This window comes from Medicago sativa, chromosome 8 (genome assembly GCF_051527215.1).
Source record: "Medicago sativa cultivar Bolivia chromosome 8, Bolivia_mono, whole genome shotgun sequence".
NCBI lineage: Eukaryota > Viridiplantae > Streptophyta > Magnoliopsida > Fabales > Fabaceae > Medicago > Medicago sativa.
The window spans coordinates 20,187,991-20,209,412 of NC_140756.1; the positions used below are offsets into that span (position 1 = coordinate 20,187,991).

At 33.5% G+C, this 21,422-nt stretch overlaps 3 protein-coding genes and 1 pseudogene across 3 annotated transcripts; 3 read left to right on the forward strand and 1 right to left on the reverse strand.

Moving 5' to 3' along the window:
• Positions 1–3,628: 3,628 nt before the first annotated feature.
• On the forward strand, positions 3,629–5,500 carry LOC146897662 (F-box/FBD/LRR-repeat protein At1g13570-like; annotated as a pseudogene).
• A 3,478-nt stretch (positions 5,501–8,978) lies between these two features.
• LOC146897663 (F-box/FBD/LRR-repeat protein At1g13570-like) lies at positions 8,979–12,238 on the forward strand. The gene is made up of 7 exons (XM_085736447.1): positions 8,979–9,060; positions 9,609–10,013; positions 10,300–10,648; positions 10,883–11,029; positions 11,131–11,239; positions 11,450–11,609; positions 11,933–12,238. The coding sequence occupies exons 2-7, from the start codon at positions 9,616–9,618 to the stop codon at positions 12,162–12,164; spliced, it is 1,395 nt and encodes a 464-aa protein (XP_085592573.1). The 5' UTR covers positions 8,979–9,060; positions 9,609–9,615; the 3' UTR covers positions 12,165–12,238.
• Positions 12,239–14,307: 2,069 nt separating this feature from the next.
• LOC146897664 (uncharacterized) lies at positions 14,308–15,299 on the reverse strand. The gene is made up of 3 exons (XM_085736449.1): positions 15,124–15,299; positions 14,626–14,669; positions 14,308–14,530 (listed from the first exon to the last, which is right to left on the reverse strand). Exons 1-3 carry the CDS (start codon positions 15,253–15,255, stop codon positions 14,416–14,418), a joined length of 291 nt encoding a protein of 96 aa, XP_085592575.1. The 5' UTR covers positions 15,256–15,299; the 3' UTR covers positions 14,308–14,415.
• Positions 15,300–19,142: 3,843 nt separating this feature from the next.
• LOC146897665 (F-box/FBD/LRR-repeat protein At1g13570-like) lies at positions 19,143–20,742 on the forward strand. The gene is made up of 2 exons (XM_085736450.1): positions 19,143–19,285; positions 19,953–20,742. The coding sequence occupies exon 2, from the start codon at positions 19,960–19,962 to the stop codon at positions 20,740–20,742; it is 783 nt and encodes a 260-aa protein (XP_085592576.1). The 5' UTR covers positions 19,143–19,285; positions 19,953–19,959.
• The last annotated feature ends 680 nt before the right edge of the window (positions 20,743–21,422 follow it).

The following is a 21,422-nucleotide window of genomic DNA, read 5'->3' on the forward strand; positions in this document are numbered from 1 at the left end:
GAACCCTTGCCTTGTTTAAATAGCAAAGTGGTGGCGGTGATGGGTACCGTGGTGGTGGTGGTGATGGGTACCGTGGTGGTGGTGGCGCATGTGGCAACTCGTCATGCAGCTCATACTCATAATGTTGCTCATAATCATATCAATATGCAGTATATATGCCTCTAGAGTCTATACAACATGTGAAGTGGATGCATCAATGTCGTTTGTAACTGTCGTGCGCCTATGACAACCCTGTTTAGGAAGAGGATAAGATGCAACATGTTCTTTGTGTACAGAGTTAAGCTATTCCATCATGTCGAATCTCTTCCTACCATGCTATAGATACGGGATTTTCATCACCGTTTAATAGTGACTAATCTCAGTCGGAAAAGCTATGGGGAACACAAGGTGGACTGTCCTCCTTCCAACTGGAGTTTTTCTTATGCAAGAGTCGGAAATCGAACCCTTTGCCTTGTTTAAATAGCAAAGTGGTGGGAGGTGGTGGGCTCTTGTGGTGATGGTGATGTACCGTGGTGGTGGTGGTCTTGGCGCCTGTGGCAACTTGTCATGCTGATCATACTCATAATGTTGCTCATAATCATATTAATATGCAGTATATGATGCCTCTAGAGCCTGTGAAGGCTATGCAGCCTGTGAAGTGGATGCATCAACGTCGTTCGTAATAGTCGTGCGCCTATGACAACCCCATTTAGGAAGAGGATTAGATGCAACATGTTCTTTGTGTGCGGAGTTGTGCTAGGCCATTATGTCGAGTCTCTTCCTACCAACGTCGTCAACCATATCAACAACAAACATTAGAAAAATATCAATTACCATTCTTTGAAACATTTCATCAAACACCTAGAGGTATTTTTTTTATGACGTGGTATTTTCTGCAAAAAAAAAAAAAGAAATTCTCACAATTCTTCACAAAAAAATCTCACAAATTCTTTTTTCATTTTTTTTTTTTTTGCAAACATTAAGAGGGATTGAAATAAAAACAATCATTTTATTTGTAGACATAATGTCCATAAAAGTGATCTAGAGGTCAAATTTTTTTCAGACTTATTTAGGATGTTAAAATACGGTCTCCCACATAAAATTATGAATTTTTAAAGAACCAAAAAGTCAAAAATCAAAAATTAAAACAACAGAAATTTCGATCTACAAATCAAATTTTGAACTGATTTCTTACATAGACCTCTGGAAAAATACATATAAAAGACATGTAAAGTTTCATAAAATTCCAAAGATGACTAAATTTATTTTAATTTTTCGACCAAAACATACAAAATCACAATTTTGTTCAGAGTATGTATATAATCACGAGTCGAATTTTTTTCCCCAATTTTTTAGTCATGTTTAAAACAACATATGAATCTCATAATCAAATTTTTGACTTTTTAAAAGAGGAAATAATTCATTATGAATTTTTAATAATTCATAATTATGGGGAACGGAAATTCATAATTAATTCGTCTCTCGTTTGAAAACTCTAAAATTTCGCGGTGGAATTTTTAATGATGTTTTGTACATGCAAGCAAAATTGGGGAACAATATTTGACTCGTGAATATATGCTTACTCGAAACAAAATTGCGATTTTACACATTTTGGTCGAAAAAACAAAATAAACTGAGGTGTCTTTAGAATGTTATGAATCTTTGAGGATCCTTTCTATGTATTTTGTAGAGGTCTCTGTCAAAAAAATCAGCTCAAAATTCGATTTCTAAGTTTATGTTGTTTTGGTTTTTGAGACCCGAACCAACTTGATTTGTCGGGTTTTCCGGCTTTGACTGGATTTAGGTATGTGTTTGAGTTTTCTCCGATTTCAAAACACGGATAAAGAACGGCTAACGAAAATATATATACTCACCACGAACCCAAACCCTTCTTGAATCTAGAAAATTATTTTATTACCACACTTTATTGTTCCTTTTATTTTTTGGATTGTTTTAACTAGTGCCCCCGGGGCACTAGTTAAGAAAGCTAGAAATAATTTTTTTTTAATTAAAGACAACAACTTTTTGACTTTTCTAAAGTGGAACATTCCACTTTTCATTATTTCCCAATACAAAGTTTCCATATTACTCTCCTTAACTAGTGCACATTTCCCTTATTTTTAATGGGTCATGTTAACTTGTGCCCTAAGGGCACAAGTTATGAATCTAAAAAAGGAATTAAAACATAAGTTTTGTACTGAAAAAATAAGTTTTTAAACTTTCAAGACATTGAATACACGATTTCCAAAATTAAATTTCTACATTTGGCTTCTAAACTTGTGCCTTGTGGGCACAAGTTAACATTTCCCATTTTTTATATATAAAAATAGAAACCCATATTCACGAAGTTAGAGTGTAAGTAGCACTCACTTGAGTTCTCTCTCCTCCTTCACCATAATTAATCATCAATCTTCGTCATCTCACACGCTCGATCAATGAAATGTTAAAGTGAGCATACCGTTGAATATTATTCACTATTTAGACATAGATGAGACGTAGATATCCGAACCCGTCATAATAGAGGATGAGATTCAATTTCTCACTCCCTTTAAATATGAGTAGAATAACGGATAATCGTCTAGAAGTCTTAAATCAACTGGCAAATACCGAAATTGCAAGATCGGGCATCGTGATCCGGATTCGAACACAAGATCTCACAATTACGTGTGAGTCTAATTTCAGTGGATTACCAATTCATCTAAGACAAAAAAATAAAAAAATAACGGGTAACCCGCCAATTATATAGGTTATTTGAAGTTCTTTCAACACTTCACTTTTTCTTTTCTTTTCTTATTGCTCCGTTGATAAATGTGCATACTTACTACCCTCCGTCCGTCACCTATTCTACCAGTTACAACTTACAATGCGAACGTTTCTTCTTCTTCTTCTTCCTCTGATTCAACTAAAGCAGAAACCCTAAATATCGCAAAGGGACATTACTCGCGGTCGCATTGCAGCAACGCCAGGCCTCTCACTTTCTCAACTGTAAGTCTTCACTTTTCGTAATTCTTCCATTTCAACTTCTAATTTAACGCAAGCATTAGGTTAACTTTTTTAATTACAGTTTCATTCAACCCACATATTTCAGCTTATAGCTTATAGCTTCTGTCTTGTATAAGTTCATTTGACTAAAAATACCCGTTTGGTAACCATTACTTTCTCATGAGCTTACAACTTATTTTTACTAACTTTTATCATATTTTGATAAGCTAACTATTCAAGTAGCTTATAACATATATTTTATCTCAATATTACCCTTGTAGCATTAATTGAAAAAGATTAATTATTAATTAAATATATATTTTTATGTCATTTCATATTTATAAACTAGTTCAGTAGTTGATTATACCAAACATTACAGATTCAATCGTTATTTTATCCGCTATCAGCTATAAGCTCCTAATCTAGCTTATAAGCTATCTTATCAACTATCCACTATTTTTAATCATACAAGCTTATAATCTATAAGCTCAATTTTATGTCTTACCAAAAAGATCCTTGTTTTTTTCTTCATAATTTTTATTCTTTTGGTAAATTGAAAAGCTAACCAAGGGAGTCTCCTTCCATGGTTGAATATGGGTGCATATATTTAATCTACTTATACTGTTATTTTTTTTTGTAATATTTAATCTTTTGCTTGAATTTGTAGTTCACCCATGACTCTGTCCAAGAAGAAGGCCAATCGCCGTGATCGCGTTGATCGAATTAGTGACTTACCATGTAATGTCATTGATGGCATCCTAAAACACTTGAACATCCAAGAGCTAGTTAGTACCAGTATTCTGTCTAGAAAATGGAGGTATATCTGGACTTCAGTCCGACACGAACCACTTTTGTTTGACGAGGACTTTTTTAGTAGGTTCGAGGATCTTGATGACCCTGGCCCTGAGATTTCTAGAATTATCACTGAAGTTCTTTTCCTTCACAATGGGCCGATATATAGTTTTACTCTTGACACCCATTTGTTCTCCAATTTCTTGATCACAAATGAATACCTCAATAAGTGGATTCTGTTTTTGTCAATTAAAAATCTTGTGCTTCTCAATTGCGGAACATTTAACGGCTTGCCTCGTATCAAAATGCCATCTTTTGTCTTCTCTTGTCAAGAATTGACTCACTGGCGACTTTCCGGATTTAACTTATCAGTTCCGCCCAATTTCAGTGGCTTAAAAAGTTTGCTGGTCCTTCACTTAGGATGTAATAGATATGAGCCCGGATCGCTTGAGAGTCTTATTGCTGGCTGCCCATTACTTGAGGAGCTCAACATAATATTTCCTCCAGATGTGAAATCAATTTGTCTCAAGAATTCAAAGAATCTGATTGATCTTAGTCTCACGGTTAATCAAGATAGAGTATCTGGTTTGATCAAAAGTTTGCCGAAAATTCAGAGGCTAGATATAGAATCATATGGCAACAAGGTTAGGAAACATCATCACTAATATCAGTCTACTTGTTATTGTTATGTTGGATAATATTCTATTTCTGACCCATATGTTTGTTTGGTACATTTGATCTTTAAAATTGTTGAGCATAATATTTTGTTGTCATATATATGCACCTGTTTTCTCTAGTTACACTACTCTGCATGGCGTGATTTTTTTACAAGGTGATGTAATCAAGCTTTGTTGCGAAAATAAAACCCAAGTCTGTTTACAGTATAATATATTGTAATGTTACTTTTGATGTTCCAAATCCAATCTCAATTTGGTTGTTTTTTAAACCACTTCTATCTAATATGCCCTCGCAGTTTGATATTTTAAACTTGTCTTTTATTGTATGTTTGAAAGAGAAGCAATGTTGTATCTTTTTTTTTTTATGGTTCAATCCAATGTTTCCAGTATTTACATTGAAAGTTGTACTTATAAGTGTTGTACAATATACCTCATAGCGCTCTATGCAGATATCATTCATCCATCACAGTTGACAAGCTTAAAGTATCTGGAGTTATTTACCTTGAATATGAATGACAGAGGAGAAGTTTTGTATATTGTTAGTGTACTCAAAAGTTAGCCGACCCCACTTAGTGGGATAAGGCTTGGTTGTTGTTGTGTTAGTGTACTCAAAAGTGCTTCTAACCTGGTGGAACTTACTATACAGGTGACAATAAATACCTTATTCTTTCTTGGCTTGTCTTTTATTTATTTTTTACCAATCTAAGCCTGTCTTTTCTTTTCATACTTTTGACTCTTATTTTTTATAATTTAGAGTTATAACTATGATGGTGTTGAAAATCCGAACCAATCGGAGGAGTTAGAATGCAATAGTTGTTGTCTTAGTCAACTTCAGACGGTGCGTATCAGAGTTGGAGGCAGGTTTAAACATGCAATGAGTTTGATACGGTTCATACTTGCAAATTCCTCGTCGTTAAAGACTCTTACTTTTAAGTTGGTTTTGGTCATAAGAATTTTGATGCAGCAATTCTGTTAAACATTTCACAAGACTTGTTAAGGATGGAAAGAGCATCACAAAGAGCACAAGTTGAATTCCTTCACCCAAAGATAGACGTTCAATTGTGAAATGCATTTGACTAAATTATAAAAAAAAAAAAAAAAAAAAAAAAAAAAAAAGAAGCACTATATCCAAAAAAGAACACATCAGTACTCAAGAGTTAAGTTATTTTAGTTAACATTAATTGGGAAATATCGGGGCAGGCATCAGTGCAGGATAATTATCGGATACTCTCCTGATACGTATCGGGAAGTATCGGATAATTATTTTTTAAAAAAATAAAATTTAATCTTTGGATACTCTTCTGATACGTATCGGGCAGGTATCGGTGCAGGATACGCAGGGGATACGATACGTCATCCATTTTGAAGTATCGGGGCTTCACAGATGTGATGTAATGGACACTGTTTTTGTGAGCAACCATCACATATACACTTAACTTTTTGAAAAGGGAAGTTCAATTCATTATGAGTTTGCCTTGTCAGTAACTCCCAATTGAGGGCAAACCAGCAAAGAGAGATATTAATTGTAAGTTGAAAATTAAAACATTATCATTTCTATATTGTTAAAGAACATTTTTTCCCCTTCATTATCATCAAACTAACATCACTGTTTTTGTATCTAAGCTGACTCGAACTCTAACAACTCCTTAAGACCGTAAGAGGATATATGACATTGATGATAAAGCTTGTTGAATGGTCGGAGAGTGAAAGACTATTAATATGTTTAAGAGAGTGATATAGGACATTATTTTGGGGCAGGGTGTTTCTTTTTTTGGTTACATAGCATTCAGTTTTTTGGTTAATCCAGTAGTGAGCAAATGGTTTTAAATTACACGGTGAAGAAGGAATGCTTATTTTACATATACGTCAAATCATATAAATATATGTATAGGTTTTTGTAGAAAATTATATTATAACATTACAATGCCTTCATGTTTGGAAGACCCTTAGCTTGTCTAGCAAGAAATGACTTGAAATAGAAGTCTAGCTTGCCTTGTTTTTTTTTTTTTTTCTTTCTTTATTTGCATTTCCATGTTATAGGTACGAAATTTCCACCTTGACTAATCTCAGTAGGAAAACCTATGGGGTGTATAAGGTTGATTGTCCCACTCCCTATCGGAATTTTTCCATACACATGAGTCGGAGATCGAACCCTTGCATTTTTTGAATAGATAGGTGGTGGCGGTGGTGGGTCATGTGGTGGTGGTGATGAGTACCGTGGTGGTGTTGTCTCGTGTGGCAATTTGTCATGATGATCATACTTATAATGTTGCTCATAATCTTACTTATATTCAATGTATGATGCCTCTAGAGCCTGTGAAGGCTATGCGGCATGTGAAGTGGATACACCACCGTCGCCATAACAGTCGTACACCTATGACAACCCTATTTAGGAGGAGGAGGATTGTGTGAAACACGTTCATTGTGTACTGAGTAGTGCTAGTCCATCCTGATGAGATTTGTCTTACCAACGTTGTTTGCCATATCAACAACAATCGTCAGAAAAATATCAATTAATTTAAAGCATTTCATCAAACACCTAAGTTACAAAATAAAGATATAATTTTCATTGTGTTATTTCAATTCTTAAATTGCCACGTTTCAATCTACACTACATTCACGTGTAAAATCAACATTCAAATTGATCAACAAATACCAAAATAAGAAAACAACATTTAAGTTCAAATAAATTTTTAGCATATTGAAAAACTAACGTAAAAAATGAGAAGGAATGTGCAAAGTTTGATTTGTTGCTTGAGTTTGACGAATTTTGCTAGTGTTTGATTTGTCGCTTGAGTTTGACGAATTTTGTTTGTGTTTCATTTGTGGAGTAGAGAAAGAAAGTGTAAGAAAATGAGTTTGAAACATAAATGGTAGTTTTGTTTATGTTTCAGTTCTTCTCAGAGGATCATCAGGATGTACCCTTAATTATGGATAGCAGTGCGGGCCAGCTCGTCCTGTTTAAGCCACCCCACTCCCCATTTGCATATCTTTTTAATGAGCTTGGAGGGCAACCTTTCACAGCCCACTTTTTCAGTGGGCTAAATGGACGAAACAACCGTAGATGAGTTCAAAACCGCAATCCAACCCGCCTAAAATGTCAGATTAAACATACCGGTCCGACAGATAAGACCCGTTTTACCATCGTTAAACACAACTAACATGATGTTAAGTTTGACCATGTATGTGGCACTTTCTTTTCATTTCATCATTCTTGTAATTAATCAAGTAGTTTAACATGAATTAAGATCATGTAGGCCGTTTAAAAAAAATATCACACAGTGTACATGAATTAAGATCACATAGTGTTATATAAACTAAAATAACGATATGCAAAATTCGGGACATTTAAAAGCTGGAGTTTGAACTTGGATTCTTCTTTTATTTGTATTAAGGGTGAATTGTTAACCAAAAACTATTTTTAAAAAGAAAAGAGAAATGTTAATGATTGTTCTTGATCTAGTGTGTGTTTGGTTTGACGGTGGCGAGAATTGATTTTGATATAATTGAGTTTGAAAGGATTGATTTTGGCTAAAAGTGACTCTGGCGTGAATTGATTTATGTTTGGATACACTTGTTTAAAAGTGATTCTTATGAGTTGGTGTTGTTTGGATAGTTTAAATCAAATTTGATTTTGAATGTGTAATGACTAAATTATCCTTTTAATTAAAACTGAATATCTCATTCTTACTTTAGATAATTATTTAAACTTATCTAAAATCATAAATGAATTTTTATTGGTTCTTAAATTTATTTAAAAATAATATCAGTTTATAAGATTCTTTATTTAAGAAAATTTATGAGTTTTTTTTTAAAAAAAAAAAAAATTGATCAATTATGTTTGTAAATCTGAAAAAAAAATATGATAGATTTGAAAAAAAAAAAAAAAAAAAAAAAAAGAGGTTTTTTGTATGGAAGAAAAAGAAGGATGGTTATTCGTAGGAAATTGGAGAAGAAAACATGGGTATATTGGTAACTATACTGTCATTGAAAAATTAATAGTGTGGACTCACGTTTCACAGACGCAAAATCTTTGATTTGGAGCTTCGATTAGACTCGCGTTTGAGGGCGTTCCGTACAATTTGCAGAATCACATTTTGATTTGTCCAAACATAACTGTAACAGCCAAACTCGCGTTTGGGAAAGGAAACGTGTGTTTGAGAGCGGCAAACGCCAAACCAAACAGGTACTTAATATAAGTTTTTACACAAATCGATGTCTTCAATGTATTGAAATTTATAAAAATGACTTTTGAATGAATAATTTCTAAATTTAGAATTTTAAAAAAAATTTTGGGCAATCATTAGCTAGACAAAAAGAAAATTAAAATAAAAGTTTAAAAATAAGATAAATGCATCTGGTAATTTGAAAAAAGAGTTTACATTTGAGAACAAAAACAAAGTCAAATGCTGCGTAGATACGTGGACGGAGGGAATATTTATTAATTTTTTTTTGTTTGATAAATGTGCCCCCATTTACTACCTACGCTAGTTACAATAATTTGCCATGGATCCGACTAGAGGATTGATGCCAACTTTTCTTCTTCTCAAAGCAGAAACCCTAAATATCGCAAAGGGACATTACTCGCGGTCGCATTGTAGCATCGCCCAGTCGTCTCACACTCTCAACTGTAAGTCTCTCTTCAAAAATCACAACTAGTGGCTCTCACTTTCTTGCATTGGGTTAGCTTTCACTTTCATATTTCAGCTCCATCCAACATTTAGGGTAAGGGTGTGTTTGGTAGCCGTCACTTTCTTACGAGCTTATACCTTGTAAAAGGAAGGACTTATTTGATAAGCTAATTTATGTAGCTTATAGCTTAATATTTTTTATCTCAATTTTAGCCTTGTAGCATACATTGCAAAAAATTAATTATTAATTCAATATATCTTTTTTATGTCATTTCATACTTATAAGTTAGTTCAACCTCTAATTTTATCGGTTATCCGCTATAAGCTAGCTTGTAAGCTATCTTCTATTTTTTACAGCCTTATTAGAAAGGGAAGTGTTGATAGAACCCCTTTAAGGATAAAATGAAAATGTTTTCATTATGTATTGTAGTGGGTCTGTTAGTTTTCTTTGAAGATCATAGTACACAATCAATTCAATTTTTCCTTCATTCATTTCTATAATTATCATTTGCTTATTTAATTTGACTTAAGCTCTTCATATTTGTAGTTCACCTATGACTCTGTCCAAGAAGAAGGCTAATCGCGTTGATCGAATCAGTGACTTACTAAGTAATGTCATTGATGGCATCCTAAAACACTTGAACATCAGAGAGCGAGTACGTACCAGTATTCTGTCTAGAAAATGGAGGTATATGTGGACTTCAGTCCGATACGAACACCTTTTGTTCGACAAGGACTTTTTTAGAAGGTTTGAGGATCATGATGGCCCTGAGATTTCCAGAATTATCACTGAAGTCCTTTTCCTTCACAATGGGCCGATATATAGTTTTACTCTTAAAATCCCTTTACTCTCCTATTTCTTGATCACAAATGAATACCTAAATAAGTGGATTCTATTTTTGTCAAGGAGGGGCATTAAAGATCTTCAGCTTCTGAATCACGGAATTTCTAGCGGGATTCTTACCGGATTGCCTCTTATGAAAATGCCATCTTTTGTCTTCTCTTGTCATGAATTGACTCACTTTCGGCTTGAGGGATTTAACTTATCAGTTCTGCTCAGCTTCTGAATCACGGAATTTCTAGCGGGATTCTTACCGGATTGCCTCTTATGAAAATGCCATCTTTTGTCTTCTCTTGTCATGAATTGACTCACTTTCGGCTTGAGGGATTTAACTTATCAGTTCTGCTCAGCTTCTGAATCACGGAATTTCTAGCGGGATTCTTACCGGATTGCCTCTTATGAAAATGCCATCTTTTGTCTTCTCTTGTCATGAATTGACTCACTTTCGGCTTGAGGGATTTAACTTATCAGTTCTGCCCAATTTCTGTGGCTTAAAAAGTTTGCTGGTCCTTCACTTAGGATGTAATAGATATGATCTCGGTTCACTTGAGAGTCTTATTGCTGGCTGCCCATTACTTGAAAAGCTCGAGATACTATTGTATCGAGATATGAAATCAATTTGTCTCAAAAATGCAAAGAATCTGGTTGATCTTAGTCTCACGATTAATCAAGAGAGAGTATCTGGTTTGATCAAAAGTTTGCCGAAAATTCAGAGGCTAGCTATAGAATCGTCGGATTGCAACAAGGTTAGGAAAAAACATCACTTAATAACAGTCTATTTGTTATGGTTCTGTTGGATAATATTCTAACCCATATCACAATAAGGTTAAAACCACTTCTATCTAACAAAGTTATCTTTTATTGTATGTTTGATAGAGAATCAATTTTGTATTTTTTTTTTTTTTCATGGTTCAATCCGATGTTTCCCGTATTTACATTGAAAGTTGTACTGATAAATGTTGTACAAATATACCTCATAGCTCTATGCAGATATCATTCATCCATCACAGTTGATAAGCTTAAAGTATCTGAAATTAAATACCTTCAATATGGATGACAGAGGAGAAGTTTTGTATATTGTTAGTGTACTCAAAAGTGCTTCTAACCTGGTGGAACTTGATATACAGGTGACAATAAATACCTTTTTCTTTCTTAGATTTTCTTTTTTTTACCAATCGTAGCTTGTCTTTTCTTTTCATACTTTTGACTCTTATTTTTTATAATTTAGAGTAATAACTATGCTGGTGTTGAAGAGCCAAACCAATCGGAGGAGTTAGAATGCAATAGTTGCTGTCTTAGTCAACTTCAGACGGTGAATATCAGAGTTGGAACCAGGGGCGGATCCACTTAGGTTCTATGTGGAGCTAAAGCTCCACATGTTTTTTCCTCTTTTTTTTTGTTTGTTATAATTTATAAAATAGAAAAGAAGTGACTTAGCAAATAACTCTTTCTTTTTCGCTTCCACCTTAGTCCCGCAAAGTCATTTGCAGCTTTTAATGTGAAAAAATTATTGAGGATGACTGAGTTTTATCCAAATGATTTTATAGATGTGCCGGAAGTGGCGTTACGCACTCAACTTAAGAATTATATTACAAATGTTCTATCTGACCCAAAATTTGCTAAGTTGAAAGGGCTTTCAGATCTCTGTGCAAAACTTGTGGAAACAAATAAGTGCAAACAGTGGGATTCCACTTGTGTACCATTAAGGTACCAATGGTATATACCATTGGCCAATTAGAATGTGCCACCTACCAATGTTACTTTATAAATACTTTATTTGATATATATTTTTAAAAGGTGTGCCACGTGCCACATTCTAATTGGGCAATGATATATACCATTATGGTACACAAGTGCTATCCCAAACAATGAGGTATGTTAGCACACTACTGAATGTTAGACTATTTGATCTACGAGTTTTTGTGTTTCTTACGCAATCTCAATGAGAATTTAATATTTGTGGACTAAAAAAAAAAAAATTAGTTTGCATTATTATTTATTTGAAATTTCAGCTCCACATGTACCTAAAGTCTGGATCCGCCCCTGGTTGGAACCAAGTTTAAACATGCAATGAGTTTGATACGGTTCATACTTGCAAATTCCTCGTCATTAAAGACTCTTACTTTTGAAGTTGCTTTTGGTCATAAGTATTTTGATGCAGCTGTTCTGTTAATCATTTCACAAGACTTGATAAGGATGGAAAAAGCATCACAAAGAGCACAAGTTGAATTCCTTCACCCAAAGATAGTCGTTCAATTGTGAAATGTATTTGATTTTAACTTTCAATATGACAATTCCCAACCATTATAAATACATGTTCTAAGCATGTTTTTGGGAAAGGTCATTTGCATCCCATGATTAAAGTCCTAAGGTTTGGAGAGAGTACTTGGAGCTCTTATGGAGTCGCCTACTTCCTTTCCTTCTTATCTTGTGTCTATCTTTTGCAATTAGGATTTTTAGGCTAGGTTACATATGATCTCCCTTGTTCTTGAGACAATTTGAATATTTTGTTGATTGATACTTTGTTTTAATATGACTCATGTTCTTAATTCTATGTATGATGTTTTCCCTGGACTACTACTATAAAGTAGTTATTTAGAGTTGGAATGACAAGGCGTGGTTTAAGTTACAAGAAGTTGATTGTTTTATATATTAATATAACAATGTGTGTGATTGCATTCAAATTTATTGGTTGCCATGAAGAACAAAGATGGCCTTGTATTGTTCGATGTCTGTACTGTTAATCATTATAAAAGAAAATACTGTCTTCTTGTATGTTATCTTTTGGATACAAACTCAAGAACATTTTTCTGATATATCAGTTCTGTTTGTTTACTCTTAATTTTTTTCATTTATTTCAAGTTGCAGTGCAACTGTTGATGTCATTTAAGGGTACATTAATGTTAAAAAAAATTCAGTTTAAGTACATTACAATTACTTTTTGACCGTTTGGTAGGGAAACCGAAATTGGCTGAATCGTTCAGTAATTGGATGAAAACAAATGTGAGGAGAAGACTATGTGATCAGTAACTTCTCAATCTAAAATTTAGGATCATTTACCAAAGTTAGGAGATGTGTTAGAGACATTGTATAAACTGTGACTAGATTGGAGGAGTGGGAAGCAGTAGGGGAAGTAGAGGGTAACAGTGTGAATAAAACTTTGAAATTGTTCTCTGCTTAATCTCAAAATCATGTCATTAGAATCAACTTCTTATGCAACAGAATCTGTGCATTCCTTATGAGCAGACTTGAATATAAACCTTGGAGGAAATCCGTGTTTGAAGTAGCATGTGTCAACTGTCAAGAGCACGGTGCCATTACCATATATTCATGTTTGAAAGACCCTTGCTTGTCTTGCAAGAAATGACTAGAATTTGGGCTTGACCTGACATGGAAGTCTTGCTTGCCTTGTTTTTTGTTTTGTTTTGGATTACCATGTTATAGGTATGGAGTTTCCATCACCGTTTAATGATGATTAATCTCCGTCGGAAAAATAACCCTTGCCTTGTTTAATGATGATTTTATCCTTCTAAATAATTTTTTTCCTTCATATAAATACAATTTCATACAAGCCTGTGAGGCAGATTCTCTGTTAAATATGTAAAATTGTCATATATACATTGATTCTGCAGTTTACTAGCTAAATTAATAACAGTTACAACTATCCAAGTTTATAAAATACTACTAGTTACAATTACAAATGCATTTTTGTTAGAGGACTAGTTACATACAAATGCATAGCATTTGCTTTTGCCATTAACTGCTATTAAGGCATTGGAGGAAGCAAAGCACACTATCACTATCTTTGCATTGGAGGACTAGTTACACTTGTTCTTAATTTCAAAAGCCATTGTCATTGATCTAGCTCAGCTATGGTAGTTGGATCCATTGGAGAAACCAACACTACTCTGTATTTTTCGTTTCGATGAACATCATAAGGATTGGTGGGATGACGAAAAGATTTGTATTTTGCAGATGGTAGACTTAGGTAAGAAATGGGAGAAAATCATTATTATACTGATATCATTATTGGATGAGATTGTGAAGTGAAAGAGGGTTTTTTTTTAGATATGCTAACGACACGCTCTTTTTAACGCACTCTCTAATGAATATCAACTTAGCCTTCTTTTCAAGTAAACACCAACTATACCACTGATTGTTTTTATGTATTTGTTGGCCATAATATTAAAAGGCAAATAATTAATAAAGCAACAAATATGTAAGGGGGTAAATCTGTACAGAACAATCCATCAATAATTAAGCAAACTTTACTTTATGTGCACAAGAAATAAACTTCAGTTTAAGTAACAAAAACATTATCTCCTTTTGTTATTTTTTCTGGTAACAAAACCACATTCACAGACCTAATTAATCTGGTAAACCATATATATACAGGATATTCCTAGTACATCATAAGCTTCTACCAAAGACTTCTATAATACATACCAATATCACAGACTTACATGTGTATAATGAAATATTGACATTGTCACAATCTTTATAATTTACCTATTCACCTAGACAACTTCAACCACCTAGTCACATAATCTTTCAAGCTAAATCCCTTGCTAGGCCTTATAATTTGCTTGAACAAAGCCATTTTTGGCACATTCCAATGCTCCACATGCCTGAAAGTTTTCAGGAATTTAGATGATTCTCAAAATGATAACAGTAATTAACTATGCATGAGTCATCACAATGAACACTCTTCTCACCTGCATACCTTTCCTGATTGTGTATCAAAATAATATTCTGTGTATCCAGTTGCTGCAACATATATTAACATGGTCAAACTGTGTACAATAAATATAATTTAAGCTGCTTTTTGTTGCTGCTAAATAAGCATTTTGTGATGGCCGGTTCCTTTATCCTGTCATGGAAAAAATGTATGAAAATACACTATAAGCTTTTCAAAGAAACAATCAACACTCAATAAAAAGAATGATTTTTTAAAAAAAGAAAATACGAGTTTCTAGAACAGGATGTATAGCAGGAGATTAAACTCTGTTCCTTTAGATTACACAGCTAACCAGTTGAGACTGTTTAGGTTTTTTCAACTACATCGCAGCTGCAATTGCAGCTGCATCAGTAGCATTTATCAATTGCATGTAACATCAATGGTTGCTAGTAATCCTCAACTTTAACCGCAGCTACAATTTAAAACAAAGTTGCAAGACTATATTTGAGAAAGCAGTAGAAAAGTGTTCAAGGTTATCCTCACCTCAAAATCTTCGAACTTCATAAGATTCATATTTGATTTCTCCAGAAGGGATCCAAAGTTAGTGCGATTCCTTTTGAAATGCTGAAGTCCTTTGAAAGATCCTGCTGGATCCGCAAATTCACAATCCTGCATTCAGTGTGAGATCTCCTGAGAGTTACGAAGAATAGATCAGACATGTGAACCATTTGATTTCAAAATACTAACTAGAAAATTCCAATTGGTATACTGAGAGTATACTTCAGGCTTCAGCAATGCCTCTCATGTTTCTCAGCATTACCTATCCCTAAAACATTATTGATTAGTACCTAAGTTTACTCTTGTTAGAACGAACATCAACCCGGTTCAAAAGTAAAATATATGAAAACAACGCCTCTTATTAATTTGTGTTGGCTCAAATGTCTCATATTAATAGGGCCGGAGGGAGTAGAAAACACACTATTTGATCATGAATTTCGACTAATTGTTCCTACGTCTCCGACTGCAAAGTGGGATGCAGTTCCTTTGTATTACTATTTCAAGTGATTAGGGTTTATAGTGTACAACTTATTTGAATTCTTTTAATTAAGTTTAAAACTTTGTTTTTCCAAATTAATCATCCAAAGTAAGTGGAAAAAAAGACAACAATAATTTATCACTCATACATAAAATTGAAACTATAGCAAGGGTTAAGCAGGATCCAAATTAATCATCTAAATTGATCAACAAGTACCAAAATAAGCAAACAACTTTCAAATAATTTTTTAGCATATTCAAAAACTCTAACCTAAAAAATGAGAAGGGATGTGTAGAGTTTGATATGTTGTTTGAGTTTGAGGAATTTTGTTGGTGTTTGATTTGTTGTAGGGAAGGAAAATGTAAGAAAATGAGTTTTGTTTATGTTTCAATATACTTATACTATGTTTTTTCCAAGACTTGAACCGTGACATTTCAGCCATATGACGTTAACTTTATCATTGCGTAAAAGCCTCTCCTGAGACACTATATAAGAACCTTTAATAATAAGCTTTTATGAAAATTCGTGTATTTTTTTTTTTAGGGAAAAAAATATACTTTTTGATACTTATTTTGGTACTTGTGTATTTAATGCATTGAAATTTATAATATTTGTTGACTAGACCGGGAAAAAAAATTAAGGTTAAATATGTTTTTGGTCCCTATAAATATATAAACTTTTCGTTTTAGTCCTTCTAAAAAATTTCTTCAACTTTTAGTCGCTATAAAATTTTCAATCATTACTTTTAGTCCCTATTTTTAAGTAATTTTTTAATAAAATTGTGCAGAGATGTGTAGATAAATCTCTTAAAAAAAATTAGAATTTTTTAACAAAACATAAATTAAATATGAATTTTTAACCACTAAAAGTATAAAATTCATGCTCGATCCGCTAGCAGTCCACCAAAATGTGGTGGGGGCCGACCCAATTTGATGTGGTGGGCTCAAATACACCACACCCCCTGTTTGCATATCTTTCTAACGAGCTTGCAGACTAGCCTGCCACAGTCTGTTTTTTCAGCTGGCTAAACAGAACAGATCAACTATAGGGGTGGCTTCAAAACCTCTATCCAACATGCATAATATGACGAGAATTGCTTTTCTGACAATGAAAGTTTCCTATTGACACAAGTAAAATACTAAAATGCCCCCAGCGGTAGTTAACTACCGTTGAGGACCCGGCGGTAGTTAACTACCGCTCAATTCATTTTATGTCACTTCCTCTGTCTTCTTTTCTTCTTCTCCATCTTTGTTGCTTTTCATTTTATGTCACTTTCTCTGTCTTCTTTTCTTCTTCCATCCAATTCTACATCAGAAGCAATTTTTGGGCTTGGGCCAATCTTCTCCATTTTTTTATCCCATTATTACCACCCACCAATAATCCCTTAATCTCACCCATAAAATTCCCCACGTTTTGTTTATTATATTTTTTTGATGTAGAATCCAAATTGAGTTTTTCAGTTTAAGATGTTATACTGTTTTCTACTCATAGAAGATCTTATAAAATCTTCAATTTATAAGATCTCTATTTTCTACCCAAATTGAGTTTTTCAGTTTATAGAAGAAGAAAGGTCTCTGTTTTGGTGTTCCTGCACCATCACCATCACCATCTACTTCCCACAACGACCTCGGCCATGGAATTGGATCTGGTGGTGGCTTTTGAATGTGGGTTGGGAAGAGGATGAAGGGTAAGATGAAGGCGAAATTTTGTGTTGTTTGACAGTGGCGTGTTGATATCTTTCCGGTGGTGGATATTGATTAGCTAAGGCGGACAAGGAGGATAAGAAGCTAGTGGAACTTGAAGAAGGTGGCAATGGATGCCCGAAGTTGTGTTCCAAAAATGAATATTGTGATAATATGGAGATGAAGTGTGGATAAGGAATTGGCTTATTTATCAAATCATAATAGCTAGCCTGTTATGAATAAGGAACAACAGAAGAAATGAACTGTAAACAGAAAAACAATTTTCCAGCGGTAGTTAACTACCGCTGAGTGTCCAGCGGCAGTTAACTACCGGCGCTTTAATCAGCGGCCGTTAACTACCGTGGGGGCAATATGGTCATTTCCATGTGTCAATTGGAAGTATTCTTTGTCAAAAAAGCAACCTTCTAATATGACGGGTTAAACAAACCGGTCCAATGGATTATACCCATAATATGTGGGACTTTCCTTTCACAATTCTTGTAATTAACCAAAGTAGTGTAACATGAATAGCAAATCACATAGGCGTTCAAAAAAAAAAATTCACTTAGTGTAAAAATGTATGCTTTTACACTATTTAAACTCGTGACATTTCAGTCATATGACGTTAACTTTACCATTGCGTAAAAGACCCCCGAGACACTATTTGATAATACTCCCTCCGTCTCACAATTATTGTTTCTTTAGCATTTTTTATTTTTCTCAAAATAATTGTCACTTTACAATACCAATGCAGCATTTATTATGTTTTTCCACTATTATACCCTTATTTATTAAATTTCATCTAACTTAACTACTTCACTAATTACATTTAATAAGGGTATTTTAGTAAATACCACTAATTTTACCATTGAAATCAACACAACTAATCATTTCCTTAATTATCGCGCACAAACCTTAAACGACTAATATTGTGAGACGGAGGGAGTAAGTTTTTATGAAAATCCGTGTATTTAATGCATTGAAATCTTTAATATTTGACTTTTTGAATGAACAATTTTTAAATTTGGGTTTATCAAAGAATATCGAGAATATTTGTTAGCACTGGGAAAAAAAATTAGGGTTAAATATGTTTTTGGTCCCTATAAATATATAAACTTTTCGTTTTAGTCCTTCTGAAATTTTCCTTCAACTTTTAGTCTCTATAAAATTTTCAAGAGGAATGCTAGCAACACTCACTTTTCAACACTCTCTCTAGCACTTACTCATTTATTGGATGAAATCAATGTATGTCCCACCATTTTGTGGGGATTCAATTTTCAAAGTGTAGACCCACAATGATTTAAACCAATAAGAGAGTGAGTATTAGAGAGAGTGTTCAAAAGAGAGTGTTGCTAGCATTACTTAATTTTCTATCACTACTTTTGGTCTCTATTTTTAAGTAATTTTTTGTATTTTTGTATGAAAATTTGCAGAAATGTGTAAAATATTGTAAAAATCTTTCCAAAAAAATTAGAATTTTTTAACAAAACATAAATTAAATATGAATTTCTAACCACAAAAAATATATAAATTCATATTTAATTCATGTTTTATTAAAACAAAATTGGAGAAATTCTTATAATATCATAAATTTTTCTACAAAATTTTATTTAAAAATATGAATTTTACATATGAGTTTACATATATGAGTTTACTTTGAATGAGGGACAAAATGTGAAGATAAAAAACTTTCAGATGACTAAACGTTAAAAAAAAAATTATAGGGACTAAAACAAAAAGTTGACTTATTTACAGGGATAAAAAACATATTTAACTCAAGGAATAAAAATACAATTTTATCCTTTTATTTATTTATTTATTTATTTATTTTTGGTTGATAAATGTGCCCATTTACTACCTAAGTCCGTCCGTCCTTCTTCTTCTTCTTGTCTGGCATGATTAGTTAAAGCAAAAACCCTAAATATATCGCAAAGGGACAACACACGTGGTCGCATTGCAGCAACGCCCAGTCGTCTCACTCTCAGCTGTAAGTCTTCACAATCACTCGCAAGTAGCGATTCTTTCCTCGTTGCATTGCATTTCATTCTTAGAAATATACCATTCTTCCATTTCAACTTATAATTTAACTCAGAATTGTATGCATTGGTTCACTTTTAAGCTCATCTTTGAGTTTCATTCAACATTCAGGGTGTGTTGGACAAGTTACATATGGTTTATAGCTTCTGTCTTAAATCACTAACCTCGTACAAATGTTAAACTTAAAGATCCCACGAGGTATTTGATCTTATTTTTACTAACTTATAGCGTTTTTTGATAATCTAATTCATGTAGGTTATAGCTTATATTTTTTTTATCTCAATTTTACCCTTGTAGCATTAATTGCAAAAAATAAATTATTAATTAAATATATATATATTTTTTATTGCATTTCATACTTATAAGCTAGTTCAACCTCTGATTTTACGAAACACTACTAATTATATCAGTTAGCGCATCCGCTATAAGCTCATCTGCTATAAGCAAGCTTATCTGCTATTTTCACAGCCTTATTAGAAAGGATAAAATGAAAATGTTTTCATTATGTATTGTAGTGGCTGTGTTAGTTTTCTTTGAAGCATGCCCAAACATCATACACAAACAATTTTGCCCCCATTCATTTCTATAATTATTTCGTTATTTAATTTGACTTGCAGTTCACCTATGACTCTGTCCAAGAAGAAGGCTAAACACGTTGATCGAATTAGTGACTTACCATGTAATGTCATTGATGACATCCTAAAGCACTTGAACATCCAAGAGCTAGTTAGTACCAGTACTCTCTCAAGAAAATGGAGGTATATGTGGACTTCAGTCCGATACGAAGAACTTTCGTTTGATGCGGACTTTTTTAGTAGGTTTGAGGATCTTGATGACCCTGGCCCTGAGATTTCTAGAATTATCACTGAAGTTCTTTTCCTTCACAATGGGCCGATATATAGTTTTACTCTTGACACCCATATGTTCTCCAATTTCTTGATCACAAATGAATACCTCAATAAGTGGATTCTGTTTTTGTCAAGGAGCGGCATTAAACGTCTTCAGCTTCTGCACTGCGGAATGTTTAACGGATTGCCTTATATGAAAATGCCATCTCTTGTCTTCTCTTGTCAAGAATTGACTCACTTTCAGTTGTCCGGATTTAACTTATCAGTTCCGCCCAATTTCTGTGGCTTAAAAAGTTTGCTGGTCCTTGACTTAGATTTTAATAGATATGAGCTCGGTTCACTTGAGAGTCTTATTGCTTGCTGCCCATTACTTGAAAAGCTCAGCATACTATTGTATCGAGATATGAAATCAATTTGTCTAAAAAATGCAAAGAATCTGATTGATCTTAGACTCACAGTTAATCAAGCGAGAGTATCTGGTTTGATCAAAAGTTTGCCAAAAATTCAGAGGCTATCTATACAATCATATCACAACAAAGTTAGGAAACAACATCACTAATATCAGTCTATTTGTTATTGTTCTGTATGATAATATTCTATTGAGCATAATATTTTTTGACATATATATGCACTTGTTTTCTCTAGTTACACTACTCTACATGGGGTGAATTTTTTACAAGGGGGTGTAACCAAGCTTTGTTGCGATAAAACCCATGTCGGATTACAGTATAATATATTGCAATGTTACTTTCGATGTTCCAAACCCAATCTCAATTTAGTTGTTTTTTAAAACCACTTCTATCTAGTATGCCCTCGCAGTTTGATCTTTTAAACTTATCTTTTATTGTATGTTTGAAAGAGAAGCAATGTTGTATCTTTTTTTTTTTTTTTTTATGGTTCAATCCAATGTTTCCAGTATTTACATTGAAAGTTGTACTTGTAAGTGTTGTACAAATATACCTCATAGCTCTATGCAGATATCATTCATCCATCACAGTTGATAAGCTTAAAGTACCTGAAATTTAATACCTTCAATATGGATGACAGAGGAGAAGTTTTGTATATTGTTAGTGTACTCAAAAGTGCTTCTAACCTGGTGGAACTCGATCCAAACATGGAAAGGTGTTTCCATGACAGATTTTAGTGGCCTCGGCCAGAAATAACGCCAGCTGATCCAATGAGTCTCAGAGAACATATATGTTTCAGAATATGTCAGATGCTATCCCATTGGAAATTGAT

Excerpts from the sequence above, each read along its gene's own strand:
- LOC146897664 (XM_085736449.1), bottom strand. The coding sequence starts at position 15,255 with ATGCAGGATTGTGAATTTGCGGATCCAGCAGGATCTTTCAAAGGACTT. Across the intron at positions 14,670-15,123 it reads TGAAGTTCGAAGATTTTGAG|CAACTGGATACACAGAATAT; the intron begins GTGAGGATAACC and ends TATATGTTGCAG. Across the intron at positions 14,531-14,625 it reads TTGATACACAATCAGGAAAG|GCATGTGGAGCATTGGAATG; the intron begins GTATGCAGGTGA and ends GAAAACTTTCAG.
- LOC146897663 (XM_085736447.1), top strand. The coding sequence starts at position 9,616 with ATGACTCTGTCCAAGAAGAAGGCTAATCGCGTTGATCGAATCAGTGAC. Across the intron at positions 11,240-11,449 it reads TATCAGAGTTGGAACCAGGG|ATGTGCCGGAAGTGGCGTTA; the intron begins GCGGATCCACTT and ends ATGATTTTATAG. Across the intron at positions 11,610-11,932 it reads TCCACTTGTGTACCATTAAG|TCTGGATCCGCCCCTGGTTG; the intron begins GTACCAATGGTA and ends ATGTACCTAAAG.
- LOC146897665 (XM_085736450.1), top strand. The coding sequence starts at position 19,960 with ATGACTCTGTCCAAGAAGAAGGCTAAACACGTTGATCGAATTAGTGAC.